Here is a 14,601-nt window from a genome sequence, read left to right on the forward strand (position 1 = left end):
TGTGTTAGAAATGTTGTGACCAGCTGAAGTCACATCCTATTATGTAAAATGGTGGGGATATTGTTCAGCGTTTGACACCTTTTACCTTATTGGTGCCTGCATTTCATTTGCAGGTTAAATGATTTATGATATGTACATGCGAGTATGTGGAATATAGCTCAGTTTTGGCTGTCAATGCATGGGAGTACAAGGAGGATAGGATATGACGCAAGGAGCCTTAGCCTCTCCTTCGTGCCTTGTGCAGGGGACCGCCACAGTATGGATAGGGGGTGCAAGCCCTGTGCTAGCCTGGAGCCAGCAATAGCCCTATCTTACCCAAAGTGAAGTTGGGGTACACAGACCTCACCTCTGCACTGACCAGCAGAGCTGGGCCAGCATGAGAGAGGAAATACATGATGGACCCTTTCAAAGTTTGGAGCTCCTGATGTAGTGTACACAACCGTGGGCCCTTGGAGGAATTCTGGCAGAGAGTCTTCAGCTACTGCTGTTACAGCACAATGACGCCGCCGCCTCCTCCCCATGATTTTGTCAAAGGTTTGAAACCTGATGAAAGCCATTGATGTCAATGGAAAGAATCCTGCTGATTTAAGTGGTCTTTGATTTTGGCCTGTAGTTTGTAATGAAACATTCTGGAATGGTAGGTGCTGTATGTAAGTTATTGTCATTTAATATTGTAAATCAATGTGTTGCTAACTTATTTTCATAGCACACTGAGTAAATTAATAGTACCACATAGCCTCTGACCTGGCAAATAGTTACACACAGGAGTAACTATGCAGGTCAGTAGTACTATTGGAACTACTCATGCATATGTATTTGCAAGACCAGGGCCCATGGATATAAACTTCCCGTTCATTCCACTTAACAGTTAGGATTTAAGAAGCCAAACTGAGGCAGGCTCCAGGGACAATTTAAAGGGCCCGGAGCAGTAGTGGCGGCCGGAGCCCCATCCCCAGAGTCCTGCTGCTGGAGCCCTGGGGAAGCAGCAGCGGGGCTCCGGGGACGATATAAAGGGCCCAGGGCTCCGGCTGCTGCTACCCACACAGGGCCCTTTAAACCGCTGCCAGAGCCCCCAGCTGCCACTGTTACCTCGGGGAGGGGGAAGGAGGCACTTGCCAGTACAGGGTGGGCCGGGGCTGGCTTTGACCTCCCCCAGCCCCACCCCTTCCACCCAAGGCTCCACCACTTCCGGGGGCCAGAGCTGGCCCCGGCCCCAGCCCAGCCCGTACCGGTAAGTCCCTAGACTTACTTTCACTCCTGATCTATACTATACTGAATATATGGGAGAGAATGATCCAAAGTGCATGCATAGATTACGGAGCAGAACATCAATCTGATGACTCATTAACTTTACGCTTATCTATATCCTTTTACACAAAACTTTTGGTCTGTGTGTGATTTTTTTTTTTGTACTTTAGTGAGGATTATTGTCCTAATTTTCAGAAGAAGAGAACACCTATTTAGGTGCTTGTGTATAGATTTAGGCACCTTGCTTTAGGAAGCCAAATTTGACAATTTTGGCCTAACATGAATGATTTTTCATTCTAATATGTATTGGCAATGACGATGATTTTTTTTTTTTAAGAGACCTGCAATTCTATGGCAAGAACATAAGTTTGAGCTTATGCCTAGAGAACATGATGATGAACACTCCTTTTTATGGGATGTGTATATAAACTGAAAGCAAAGTAAATAGCAATTTGTCAGATGATGTTGGATCATATTAAAGAAGTTCTGTATTAAAATCACAAATGAGTTTGATTCCCCATAGTTTAAATTCCAGGGTATTACTAATTAAGAGGTCTTTTGGTTTTTGGTACTGTTTCTCTCCCTCTGTGTGAAACTTGCAAGCTGCTAATTGTGTTAGTACATTCTAAGACAGAGTCTGTTCTCAAAGCAATTCACAGAGAGAGAGAGACTCAAAGCAATACTCTAACAACAGAAACAGCACCCAGAGACTCCCTGCCCTTTTGTTGTATTAACAATTGTGATTAAAATAGAGATAGAGGATGTATGTGGATGGATGCTTGGTGTGGATAATAACTGAATGATCAGGGAGGTGCCAGCCTAAGAATCCAGTGTCCATTGGCTGAAGAAGGCGTCAAGTGGAAATAACCAGAGGACCCCCGGAGGGCAGACTGGAATCCACCCAACAGCCTCAAGAATGGGAGAACCAAAGAACAAGATAACATCTAGCAGCACGGAGCCCTCAGGAATGTGCTATCTGCTGATTGATTCAGCAACAGCATGATGAAGCAATTCCCATAGACTAGCCTAGGAAGAAATTCCTACAAAAATAGACTCTAAAAGGTGAGAACTTTGGAGTCTGATTCTGCAAACCAACTTCCAGGAGCGTCAGATGAGCATCTGACAAGGACCTGCTCCCTCCTCATGTCCAGGCCGCCTGGCCAGTGGCTTGGCATGAGCAACTCTAAGGCTGGTAACTATGATAACAATCTTGCAGAACCTCTGTGTGTGTGTATGAATGAATGTGTGAATAAATATGAGATTGAATGGAATGTTACAGCTGTAACTAACTGCTTACTATGATTCTTTCTGTATTCACAATAAATGTGGTATTTTGCCTTTTTCCCTTTAATAAGATCCTGCTGGTTTTTATTTTATTGGTATAACAATGATGGTTCAGAGAACTGGGGCAAGACAGCATTTATAGCCCTCAGTCAAAAGCTACTTTGCTTCTGGGAACTCCCAGACTGAAATCATTACTAGAGCTCACCCTGCACAGCACTCTCACTAGCTGCCAGGTCTGTGTTCTAACTGGAACAGCGTGACTTCTTTGATCATTCCTATATACATCTGCACCAGGTATTGTTTAAAAGGCCTGATTCTGTGACCGCTGACTTCAGTAGTCAAAGATTGGCCCCATAAGGGGTATCTAGAATGTGTTTCTACCACTAGCTATTAAGTCAATTGTGACATATTCATTTCCGACATAAGTATGAATTCTAGAATGTTGTAGAGTGCAACTCTACAGGGGTGTGATTTTTGAAACTGAATGTATACATAGTTGAGTCTTGTGAAATTTTTTTCATTTTTGTAATTTTACATTTTTCCTCCCTAGAAAAATGTGGAACATACACTCCCAACATGAGACCAGTGTATCCAACAAAAACGTTCCCCAATCACTACACCATTGTCACAGTAAGAACTTCTGTGTTTTTCTCTCTAGAAGATACATTGTTCTGAATTTAATCAATTCCAGGGGAAACGGGATTTGTGGATTATTAAATCCAGCAAGAACAATACTTAAGATTTCCCACAGGGCCATGAAAATGTAGATTCCACACTATTCTTCTTTTCTTTTCATGCTAAGATCTGGCTTAATGTGTGACAATCACTATATAAAGACTACTTATGCCTGGTTAGATGAACTTGATCCAGATAATTCATAAAAACTATCCAATACCAGGTGTAGGAATTCCTGTGGCATTATAAATTGGTATCCTTCCTCACTTTGTGCATTGGTATGAATCTGGCATAATTTGCTGAATCACAGTTTTGGCCAGTGGAGTAGAAGCAAGCTAGGTTCTTCTCATTCCTTTTCTTTGGGAAGATATGTGCCTTATGCCCTGCCCATGGAACAGAAAGTGTGGCATTATGTAGATATAGATGAGGTCTGAAATGGAACCAGCAATCTGAATATCTCATGAGTTTTGAAGGTGTGAGGAGATCTAAGGCTGGCTGAGATTCAAATCTGGCTTAGAGGCAGCCCAAGGGTGGAAGGTGTCACAAACTGATCTCTAAGGTTTCTCCCATCTTGAATATATACAGGAGAAAATAAACCAATTTAAAAAAAAAAAGCTTCCAAAACTGGATTGTGTCTTACTGTCTTCTAGGGTATATCAGTTTGAGCTTGATGGTCAAAGAGTTTAGAACTCAAATTAAGACTGATGGAATCACAGCCTCACTGCCTTCTGCTCCTGACTCATCAGTGGTGTTGTCTCTTTGGGTGGCGTGGCAGTGGATGCTGTTATGTGCACAGTCTCTGGATCTCTACTTATTTTTTTTAAAAAGTTGTTTAATGCCCCCCTCCCCTCAAGACACACACTCCCAAATTTGAAGAGTTGGCCTGGTAGAGAGAGTTTTGCTCTGCCACCATGTAATGGGATTTTCCCTAACCTGGCATCAGACCCTCCTCTGCCTCAGTTCTCCAACTCTTATGAAAGTTGGGGGACTAACTCTCCAGATAGTGTAAATAAAGCTCCCCACTATCACCTATTCCATTCCTTTCTCTGAGGCATATGTTTATTCAATCACAAACACAGTTCAACATCAATCAAAATAGGTAAACCAGGCACACAGCAGGTATCCCCAGCCTGGCCTTTCACCTAGCTGGAGTAGTAAGCACCCTTCTGGCTCCTTTCCCTGTCACATGGTCTCCTCAGGAGCCTCCCTACTCTTGCCGCTCCCCACCAGTGAGCTACTTGTTGGTTCGTTATCTTACGGAGGCATCTAGTCACAGGTGGGGATCCGCCCAACTGCTTCATGAAGGCCATCCCGTTCTGTGACAAAGCAGCTGTGCTATCCTTAAGATGTCAGAAAGGCTAAAGTTATTCCATCCATTTAGGCTCTGTTTTGCCTAAATGTCTCTAAAAGAGCATAAGCGAAAACTATAGCAAGTAGGCTGTAAACTCAGCCTGAAGAGGTCAAGCCAAATTCAGACTTTGTAAGTCAATAGACTTGCATCCACTTACACAAAGTCTGAAAAATGCTGCGTTACTTTTGAGAAGCATCAATCTGTATTTGATCTTTGTAGCAGTGAAATGTGACACTGTTGTGACATGTACATAAGGATTTATATAAAAAGGATTTTCTTTTTTATACAATGGCACAATCTTCATTGTAGGGGCTGTATCCAGAATCCCATGGTATAATTGATAACAAGATATACGACCCCCATAGAAATGCTTCCTTCTCACTTAAAAATGCAGAGAAGTTTAATCCACAGTGGTACCAAGGACAGCCTGTAAGTATTAATAACTAATATACTGCTATGAGTCACACGAGAGAGTGGTTATGTTTAATTATTTCTCAGGAAAATGGTGATACTGAGAAACAATGTTACAGAGAGCATTTCCAAGGCAGCCAAGAAGCTGTCACTCAGCATAACTACATGATTACATTGTTGCAGCTGTAAAATGGATTTTGAAATAGCTTACATGTAAACTGCAATAATGAAAAAATTAGGTGGCAGGATTTGTTAATGATCTTATTTATATTACCCCCGTTTGGAACATTTTCTTTATTCATTTTCAGCCTCCTCTCCAGCCCCACTCCAAAAAGTATAATTCTGTAGAATGGTTCTAGTCCAAGGTCCCTGCAGATGCTAATTGGGGAAGGCATCTTGGTACAGTCCCAACTCCTTGGATACCCAGAGCTCAAAGTCCTCTAACTCTCTCTCCATACTCCAGCTGCAGTGACCCAAAGATTCCCACCCTTCCGCCTCCTCTCTTTTCTGCCTGGGAAATAATGCCTTAGAAAGAAGTAAAACTAAAAGTTTGTGTGTGTTTTTTGCCTTTCTTTTTTCCATTTCTCTGGCTTTTAGGTCTCTCACTCTCCATCCTCTGTCTCTTGCCATTTCTTCCTCTCCTCCAGCCTATGCTACTCATCTTCCCTTCACTAGGTCTCCCACTTATCCTCTCCCAACTTAGTTTCAGCTTCCTCTTTTCCCCCAACTTGCCATAATATTGCCAACCTGACCATTCAAAAATCATGTTAGGCCTCAAAAAATCATGATCTTGGCTAAAAATCATGAGGTTTTTCAAAAAATACGTTTTTGGTTCTTATTTGCCTTTTGGGTTTTGAACCTTTAGGCTATTCTCAAGTCACCTTTTTAAGCTTTTCTCCCAAACATGAATGCTAGAACTTGTTTTTTAAAATGAAAGTGGAAATTCTCATGAAATAACAGGACTCCAGGAGCTGGGACTTTATGACAAACACTAAGGGCATGGCTACACTTGTGAGTTCAAGCGCATTAAAGCAGCCCCGAGCGCCCTAACTCACGACCCAACCACACTGGCAAGGCACTTAGAGCACCTGGACTCTGCAGCTGGAGTGCTCCTGGTAATCCACCTCCACAAGAAGCATAACGCTTGCTGCGCCTCGGCTGAAACGAACACCCGAGCGTCAGTGTGAACGAGATGTTGCATTGCTGCACTCTGATCGGCCTCTGGAAACATCCCATAATCCCCTTAAGTCAAGTGGCCACTCTTGTCATTGTTTTGGAATTGGCTGCAGGAATGCAGACATGCCCTTTCAAAGCTCCGTTTCTGACAGCCAGCTGCTTATCTGCTCTGGGACAAAGCAACCATTAGTGTAGAATGTTGCTTGCTGTGTGTGTGTGTGTGTGAGGGAGAGAGAGAGGGGCAGGGGGATGGAGGTCTGCTGCTGTCTGAACTTAAAAGACAGCATGCTGACATGCTCTCAGCCCCCACAAACCCACTCTCTCTCCCCCTACATACACACAACACATTCCCTGTCACACTCCACTCCACCCCCACCCCACCCCATCTGAAAAGCATGTTGCAGCCACTTGCATGCTGGGATAGTTACCACAATGCATTGCTCTCTGTGGCCGTTGGAAGAGTTGCTAATGTGGCCACGCCAGTGCACTTGAATCTGACAGTGTGGACACACTGTAGCGCTTTCCCTACTGAGCTTTCCGAGGGTGGTTTAACTGACTGCGCTCTATATCTGCAAGTGTAGCCATGCCTTAAGTAATTATACTTGTCCTCATCCCACAGATCTGGCTGACAGCTATGCATCAAGGTCTAAAAGCTGGTACATTCTTCTGGCCTGGATCAGATGTGAGAATTAATGGAACTTTTCCAGACTTATATAAAACATACAATCGGTATGTAAACATCATGTGGTATGTGTGTGTTTTCCTTTGGTAGAGCAATAAATTAGGGGAGAGGTAGTCAGTTATTTTTTGTCAAGGTCCAAATGTCTTGGTCACGGTCTAATCATGGTCTAGACTCCAGAGAAAATAATACAAAAATAATAACCATAATGATAATAAGTAAATAAAAAGATTTTGCAGTCTGTTCAAAAGCATCTGATGGTCCGGATTTGGCTCGTGGTCTGCCCATTGACTACCCTTGAATAAGGGTGTGTGTGAGAGAGAGAAAATGATATGTAGGCTTTGTTCTGCTTCCTTTCCTGGTTTGGATCAGCTTTCACAAAATGATAGATGACAGAAGATAAATATCTTCTTGCTTACTAATATAGTCCTGCTGTGACGGTGCTGCCTGTGCGAGCCAGCTGAGGTCACTCAATCAGAGTTAACTGCAAACAGAACGGAGCAAACAAACACCAAATGCTGGTGGATATTCCAATACTTAGATTTACCAAGCCAGCACAAAACAACTTCTATAGTACCTCACTGGTTACTCAGAAGTCCAAATAATGCAGTTCCCTTCAAGTACCCAGCCTCAGGCCTCCATCCAGTCACACATGTCAAACACATGATGATAAATTCTGAAAATCTTATTTCATCATATAAAAGAAAAGGTTCTCCTGATCCCAAGCCCCAGACCCAGGTCAAATGATGGGGGGAGGAGGGGAGGGATAGCTCAGTGGTTTGAGCATTGGCCTGCTAACCCAGGGTTGTGAGCTCAATTCTTGAGGGGGCCATTTAGGGATCTGGGGAAAAAATTGGGGATTGGTCCTGCTTTGAGCAGGGAGTGGGACTAGATGACCTCCTGAGGTCCCTTCCAACCCTGATATTCTATAACTCGGATCTTACCCAAAATACACTCTTACAGTCAATTAACTAAACTAAAATTTATGAAAAAAGAAAAGAGTTGGTTAAAAGGTCAACATACATACAGACTTGAATTCAATTCTTGAGGTTCAGATACATAGCAGAGATGAGCTTGTAGTTGCCAAAAGTCCTTTAGAAATCGTCCATAGGTTATAGTCCAATGTCCATATTCAAGGTGACTCCAGTCAGTGACTGGGGATCTCAATCCTTATGGCTTAAGGTTTCCCCCTCTTGAAACCCAAAGCAGATCTGAGATGAAGAAAGATCGTGTCCCAAGGTTTTCATACATTTCCTGCAGCCTTTTGGCGTGAGAAAACAATAGGCTTAACTTTCCTTCTTCCAAACATCATGGCAATTACACAGGATAATGTATCCATTAAACAGTTCAGATACAGGTTATATCAACCTTCAAAGAGACATAGACAATAATACTATTTCACTCAAGTATATGTTAATATTCCTTTTTTGATCTTCAAATCAAAGCTATAGCCATAGACAAGACTGGTTTGCTTACATCACAAGACCTGAGCAAACATCTACTCTTCTATCCCTAACAATACAGGCTTGCATTTCAAAACTCTATTCATTTACATATCTTCCTAACCAGTCTCTAAAGTTCGGCCATGGGTCAGGTCAGTCTGTGAGTTAATTAACTCTTTCTGGCCCTGTCACCTTTCAAATGAGATATTCTATACAATCATAACATCACACCTGCACATTGTGAAAAAGCAGAATCCCACTAGCCAGAGCCTGCATTTTCCATTATGCATGATGTATAACTGACTGAAGAACCTATTATGTTATAACATGCTTAGGAGAGGTATGCAAAAGATTTGCCATCTGAATCTGGTGATGCGTTGTTGTCTTATATTTACACTTGGTGCAAATATTTCACAAATACCTACATTCTAACACTGATCACTCAATCTGAGCTCTTCCCTTACATGAAGTGGGAAAATCTTTACATGATATTGTCAATGTAGTTGAAAAACTCTATGTAATGAAACATTTCACTGTCAAATTGATCTTATTGCAAGTTTTCAAGGTATTTCACAGTAAGGCAGTAGCCTTTATGGTCAACTGTTGTTCCTACCTATGAATAAACATTTCTCAGCAGTGGAAAAAATATGTGCATCTGAGGATCATCATTAATAATATAAAAATCTTCCCTGAGTTCCTCAATCTTCTTCTCAGGTCCTATTTTTCTTGTCACGTAGATTCTGACTGTTGGTTGCTTGTGGGACATTCTACACTTTTCTCCAATTAGTTGAACAGGGTCATTTGCATTGTGTCGTTCAAGCTACTGCAGTCATCAGCAACAAGTGGTGCTGTCTCAGTAACATATAGGCTGTTTTTAGTGGGTGTATACTAATCTATGATTGCCAGTCTACTTCAGAGTTTTGATCCCAGATTTTATCCATGTGTGGTCATTAGAAACTTGGCAACTGGGCTCACATTATAAACACCAGAATGGTGTTAAAAATACAGTATATGGAACAAATCCTTCTCACCTTATGTGAGCATGCCTGGTGAAATCAGTTGGACTGCTTGTATGAGGAAGGCAAGCAAGATTTAGGGCCTTATCCAAAGCCCATGGAAGCTAGAGACTCCTGTTGACTTCAGTGGGCTTTAGATCAGGCTCTTAGCCTTTTATTTGTAAAATTTCCCATCATTGTAGTACTCCAAAATATTGATCTAGCTATATTTAATGAACAGGAGTACTTGTGGCACCTTAGAGACTAATTTGTTAGTCTCTAAGGTGCCACAAGTACTCCTGTTCTTTTTGCGGATACAGACTAACATGGCTGCTACTCTGAAACCTGTCATATATTTAATGGATATCCAACCTTATTGTTGCCAAGTGATTTCAATGATCTTGAAATGAAGACAGGTTTCGTAACTCATGTGAACATAATTTTCAGTTCTTTGAAATACAGTTGCTATTGTATTGTTCTGATACAGTTCAATCCCATTTGAAGAAAGGGTGATAGCTATTCTTCATTGGCTGCAGTTACCTAAAGATGAAAGGTAGGTATTAAATTTCAAATGTAAAGCTTCTGTTTACAGTGTTAGAATAATGAAATAATAATGATTAATAAACACATTGCAATGTAAATGTTGTTGATATTTAATACCCTGTGTGCATTATTTCAATAACTTCATAAGAGTGGCCATACTAGGTCAGACCAATGGTTCATCTAGCCCAGTATCGTGTTTTCTGACAGTGGCCAATGCCAGATGCTTCTGAGGAAATGAACATAACAGGGCAATTATTAAGTGATCCATCCCCTCTCGTCCAGTCCCAGAATCTGAAAGTCCCTGGTTTATGGGATTGCATCCTGGACTATTTTGGCTAATAGCCATTGATGGATCTATCTAATTCTAATGATCTAATTCTTTTCTGAACCCAGTTATACTTTTTGTCTTCACAACATCCCTGGCTATGATTTCCATAGGTTGACTGTGCATTGTGTGAAGAAATAGCTCCTTTTTGTTTGCTTTAAACCTGTTGCTTATTAATTACATTGTGTTGTGTGAGGGGGTAAATAACACTTCCTTATTCACTTTCTCCACATCAGTCATGATTTTATAGACCTCTGTCATATCCCCCCTTAGTCATCTCTTTTCCAAGCTGAAGAGTCCCAGTGTTTTTAATTTCTCCTCATATGGAAGCTGATGCATACCCTTAATCATTTTTGGTGCCCTTCTTGGAACTTTTCCCATTTCTAACATATCCTTTTTGAAAGGGGGTGACTAGAACTGCACACAGTGTTTGAAGCATGGGCATACCATGAATTTATGTAGTGGCATTGTGATATTTTCTGTCTTACTATCTATCCCTTGCCTAATGGTTCCGAACATTCTGTTAACTGTTTGGCCTGCCACTGCACAGTGCGGATGTTTTCAGAGATCTGTCTACAATGACTCCAAGATCTTTGTGGTAACAGCAAATGTAGATCCCATCATTTTTGTATAAATAATTGGGATTATGTTTTCCCATGTGCATTAATTTGCATTTATCAACATTGAATTTCATCTGCCATTTTGTTGCCCAGTCACCCAGTTTTGAGATCCCTCTGTAACTCTCGGCAGTCTACTTTGGACTTAACTATCTTGAGTAATTTTGTATTGTTGGCCAATTTTACCACCTTTTCCCAGATCATTTATGATCAACAAATTAGTTGTTTCAAGCCTGTTTCTAAGCAAATTGTCTATACCTTTCTCTTCTTTTAAAATGTTTCCTCACTAAGGGATGCACAGTTGTTTCTATTACTTGATATCCATTGTTGAATTATAATTTTTTCCAGACTATTTTTCAATGTGTATATAAAATATTACATTTTTGGTGCTGTTTGATATAGACCACACTTTTACACTCTGTATTTAGAAGAACCAGATTTCTCAGGCCATAACTTTGGACCAGTCAGCAGTGGAGTAAGTAGGTGTTTTTTTTGTTTTGTTTTCTTTTCAAACTATGTACTGAGTTAGTGATGAAGCTTTGTAAAGCATGTTAATTTAACAGCCATAAACTGGAGCACTCATCTGCAGTGTATTTATTAGAACAACGACTTTGTGGGAGGGTGAACATGACCTAACATACCTAGTAAAAGGGCATTTAATAAATGTGCTGTTTTCAATGCTAACAAATTAGGTACTAACTTTAATTATAATTTAAAATAGCAAATGCGGATGAGGTTGTAAATGGTATATATTTTGTCTCCCTCTCCCCTTCCCCCCACTCATCATACACTAGTTCTCCCTTTTGATACAAAATACTAGAAATATTTGGAAAGAAAAAATTGTTTTCATGAACATTATCAGTTGAGGGGGGAAAAAAACTTTTCACTTAAGGGTGGGTCGGAAAAGGTGGGGTGAATGAAACCTTTTAACCAGCTCTAATCCCAGTCCACTTCTGTGGATGGCTATTCACGTTGTAACTGGCATGGTTGCTGGCTGTCTCAGACCACAGTTAGGTGGATATGAATCGTATCTCCTTCCATGTCAGACTTCGGCATAGGGCAGGGGTTCTCAACCTATTTCTTTCTGAGGCCCCGCCCCCAACATGCTGTAAAAAGTCCATGGCTCCACCTGTGCCACAACAACTGTTTTTCTGCATATAAAAGCCAAAGTTGGCACTAGGGGGTACCAAGCAGGGCAACTGCCTGTGGGACCATGCCACAGGGTCCCCCCACAAAGCTACATTGCTCAAGCTTTGGCTTCCGCCCTGGGTGGTGGAGCTCAGGGCCTTGGGCTTCAGCTTCATGCAGTGGGGCTTCGACTTTCTGCCCTGGGCCCCAGCAAGTTTAATGCTGGCCCTGCTTGGCAGACCCTCTGAAGCATGCTCACAGCCTGCAATGGGCCCTGGACCTCTGGTTGAGAACCACTGGCATAGGGGAAGCAGATACTACCACTGTCTATGCTGTAAATAAAGAGAAGCCTTCATTTTCCACCACGGGTCAGTGTTACATCCTTCAGTAAATGCACTTACAAAAACAAGAAGAGGTGGAAGGAGGAAAAACTATTCAGTGATTTGGGAATATTAGAGAATGCTACTATCTTGAACTCAGGAAAAGTTTTGGCATCTATAACTGACTTTTCCAAATTTCACTGGAGCCATCAACAGCAAGAAGCTTTCAATTTCTCTTGTGGAGCGCTTTCACAAACTGAACACTGTTTCTGTGATAATACTGAAAGATCAATGTAGTTCTTTAGTTGATTAACTGCCAATGAGAGCTTGACAGTGGTGTCTCTGTCTCCCCCCTCCCCTTCCCAGGTAATATAAAACTCAGTTATTCTTATCTTTGGTTAGTAAATAAAATGTAGGTTACGTATGTCAGAAACCCTTTGAAGAATAAAAACCACTGTAAAGACATCTGACTAGCTCTGTAAGAGCATGATTCTGCAACCCTTACACTGAGTAGAATTACTTATGCAAGTAGTCCCATCAAATGTAACTAGCTTATTATAAATATTAATTGCTTGTATTGATTACTTATGCATCTAAATTATTCTTGCAAGTAGTCCCACAGAGTCCACTGTCAATAAGTACTAAACATGAAAAAGGGTGAAGAATTGAGCTATAGGATGGCATTTCTTTTGGTTTAAAATTAAATTTTCAACCAATGGTTAAGACCCCAAGTCACTAGTCCATCCCTATGTTCCCAGTTAAAATGACCCAAATGACAGAAGTATATAATTTATGTGAAAATGAAACTGATTGGACTATCTTTTTGTAAGAATTTCTCCTTTTAAACAAATAGCTCATACTTAACCTGAAGTGAAAACTTGGGTCTGACCATGCAATTCTTATTCACATGAATAGTTCAACTGAAACCTCTGGGAATACTTATGTGAATAGAGTCTGCAGGAAGAGGTCTTTTATTTGAATATGGTCCATACTGTGTCTTACATTTTACATTCACCAAATACAGATATATGAATTAGTTTCTAAATGCTTAACATCTATTTTACATCACCACATTTCTATTCTGCAGGTCATTCTTGCACTACAGAGAGTGGACAACATAGTTGGGATGCTGATGGATGGTCTCAAACAAATGAACTTGCACAAATGCCTAAACATTATTCTTCTATCTGATCATGGTAAATTGATATGTAAACAGTGGCAAAATGAGGACACATGCATGGAATTAAGTGGCAGGCTGCAACTTTTATTAACCTTTAGCACAGGGAAGGGACAGTACCTGCCCACACTCTTCTATACCAGATATTTAATTGGTTCCAGTTTGGGGTTACAGGGCTCATTACCAATAGAAACTCAGTGTGGGGTAGGCTCTCCTCAGCCTACCCCCCAGGAATCAGTCTTAGCACTCCCCCTCCCCCAAGCCCCGCTGCAAGAGGAATAGAGGATGCAGAAGGGCACTGACCAAAGGTGTGAAGGCCACTAAGTCTGACCTTGGCCCACAGAGGCCGCAAGGTCTCACTTGATTCCCATGAGCCCAAGGCCCATCACCAAAATGCCATTTTTTAAATTTATTTATTTTTACCTCTGGGAACCATTCATTTTATCCTCTTAACTGCACTGGAAACCTGCCACAAATTGTGATGAATTAACAACTCAACCAAAGTACCTCAGTTATGTATTAATCACATTGCTACCTAACCCGCTGTGGTTTGAAGGTGCCTCTAGGAAGGTGAAAAATTCCCTGGTCCTCTGCCAACTGGCCCATGGGAGAGAAAATTCCTTCCTGACCCCTAAATGGTCAATAAGTTGGACCCACAGACTCTGTAAGTCTGGGTTCCCATTCCTAGTTTAAGGAGAGTAGGCTGGGGCTGATGGAATGGAGCCAAAAGAGGGTCCACATGGTCCCCACTCCAGGTTAAATCCTGCAAGCTAGGGAATGCTGGCCAGTCAGCACCTCTACCTTCCCAGCTGGCCAATGGCTGCAAGAGACAAATATGAGGAGAAGCTACTTGGTGTCCTTCAGCAAGTGTTTCCCTCTCTCCCTGCTGGAACTGTCCATTTTCACCACTGGCCTCCTCAAGTTCCTTCACCCATTGAAGCAGGTGGTGGCATTTTGTTTCCATAGTAGACATGCTTAAAGTCAGATGTCAGCTTTTGTATAGAAGAATATTCTGGAGCTGATCCTTATTTACACCACAGCCCCTCTACAACTCTCTGGTGGTGTAAGTGGGCCTTAATGTAAATTACATTTTACAGTGCCAGATCGGTGTAAAGGGTCTGCATTGTACCTGAGAATCAGTCCTTTTATTGTTAATTTGTAGTGTTGGTGGGGGGAATGATAGTTCTTTTCTTTTCACATGCTGCACCCAGCTCTCTCTTCCCCCCCATT

The 14,601-nt window shown here is 41.6% G+C and overlaps 1 protein-coding gene across 4 annotated transcripts in view; it reads left to right on the forward strand.

Annotated features, from left to right (window-relative positions):
• Positions 1–14,601, forward strand: part of ENPP1 (ectonucleotide pyrophosphatase/phosphodiesterase 1) — a 71,010-nt gene that overhangs the window by 35,275 nt on the left and 21,134 nt on the right. For all 4 annotated transcript variants that reach the window (XR_013345635.1, XR_013345634.1, XM_077813053.1 and 1 more), the window contains exons 7-12: positions 3,083–3,162; positions 4,868–4,987; positions 6,765–6,874; positions 9,749–9,814; positions 11,149–11,221; positions 13,282–13,390. Coding sequence is in view for 2 of the 4 variants with exons in the window: in XM_077813053.1 (XP_077669179.1) it covers positions 3,083–3,162; positions 4,868–4,987; positions 6,765–6,874; positions 9,749–9,814; positions 11,149–11,221; positions 13,282–13,390 (558 nt within the window). In the remaining 2 variants the exon portion in view is untranslated. The remainder of the gene's footprint in view (positions 1–3,082; positions 3,163–4,867; positions 4,988–6,764; positions 6,875–9,748; positions 9,815–11,148; positions 11,222–13,281; positions 13,391–14,601) is intronic.

This window comes from Eretmochelys imbricata, chromosome 3 (genome assembly GCF_965152235.1).
Source record: "Eretmochelys imbricata isolate rEreImb1 chromosome 3, rEreImb1.hap1, whole genome shotgun sequence".
Classification (NCBI taxonomy): Eukaryota; Metazoa; Chordata; order Testudines; family Cheloniidae; genus Eretmochelys; species Eretmochelys imbricata.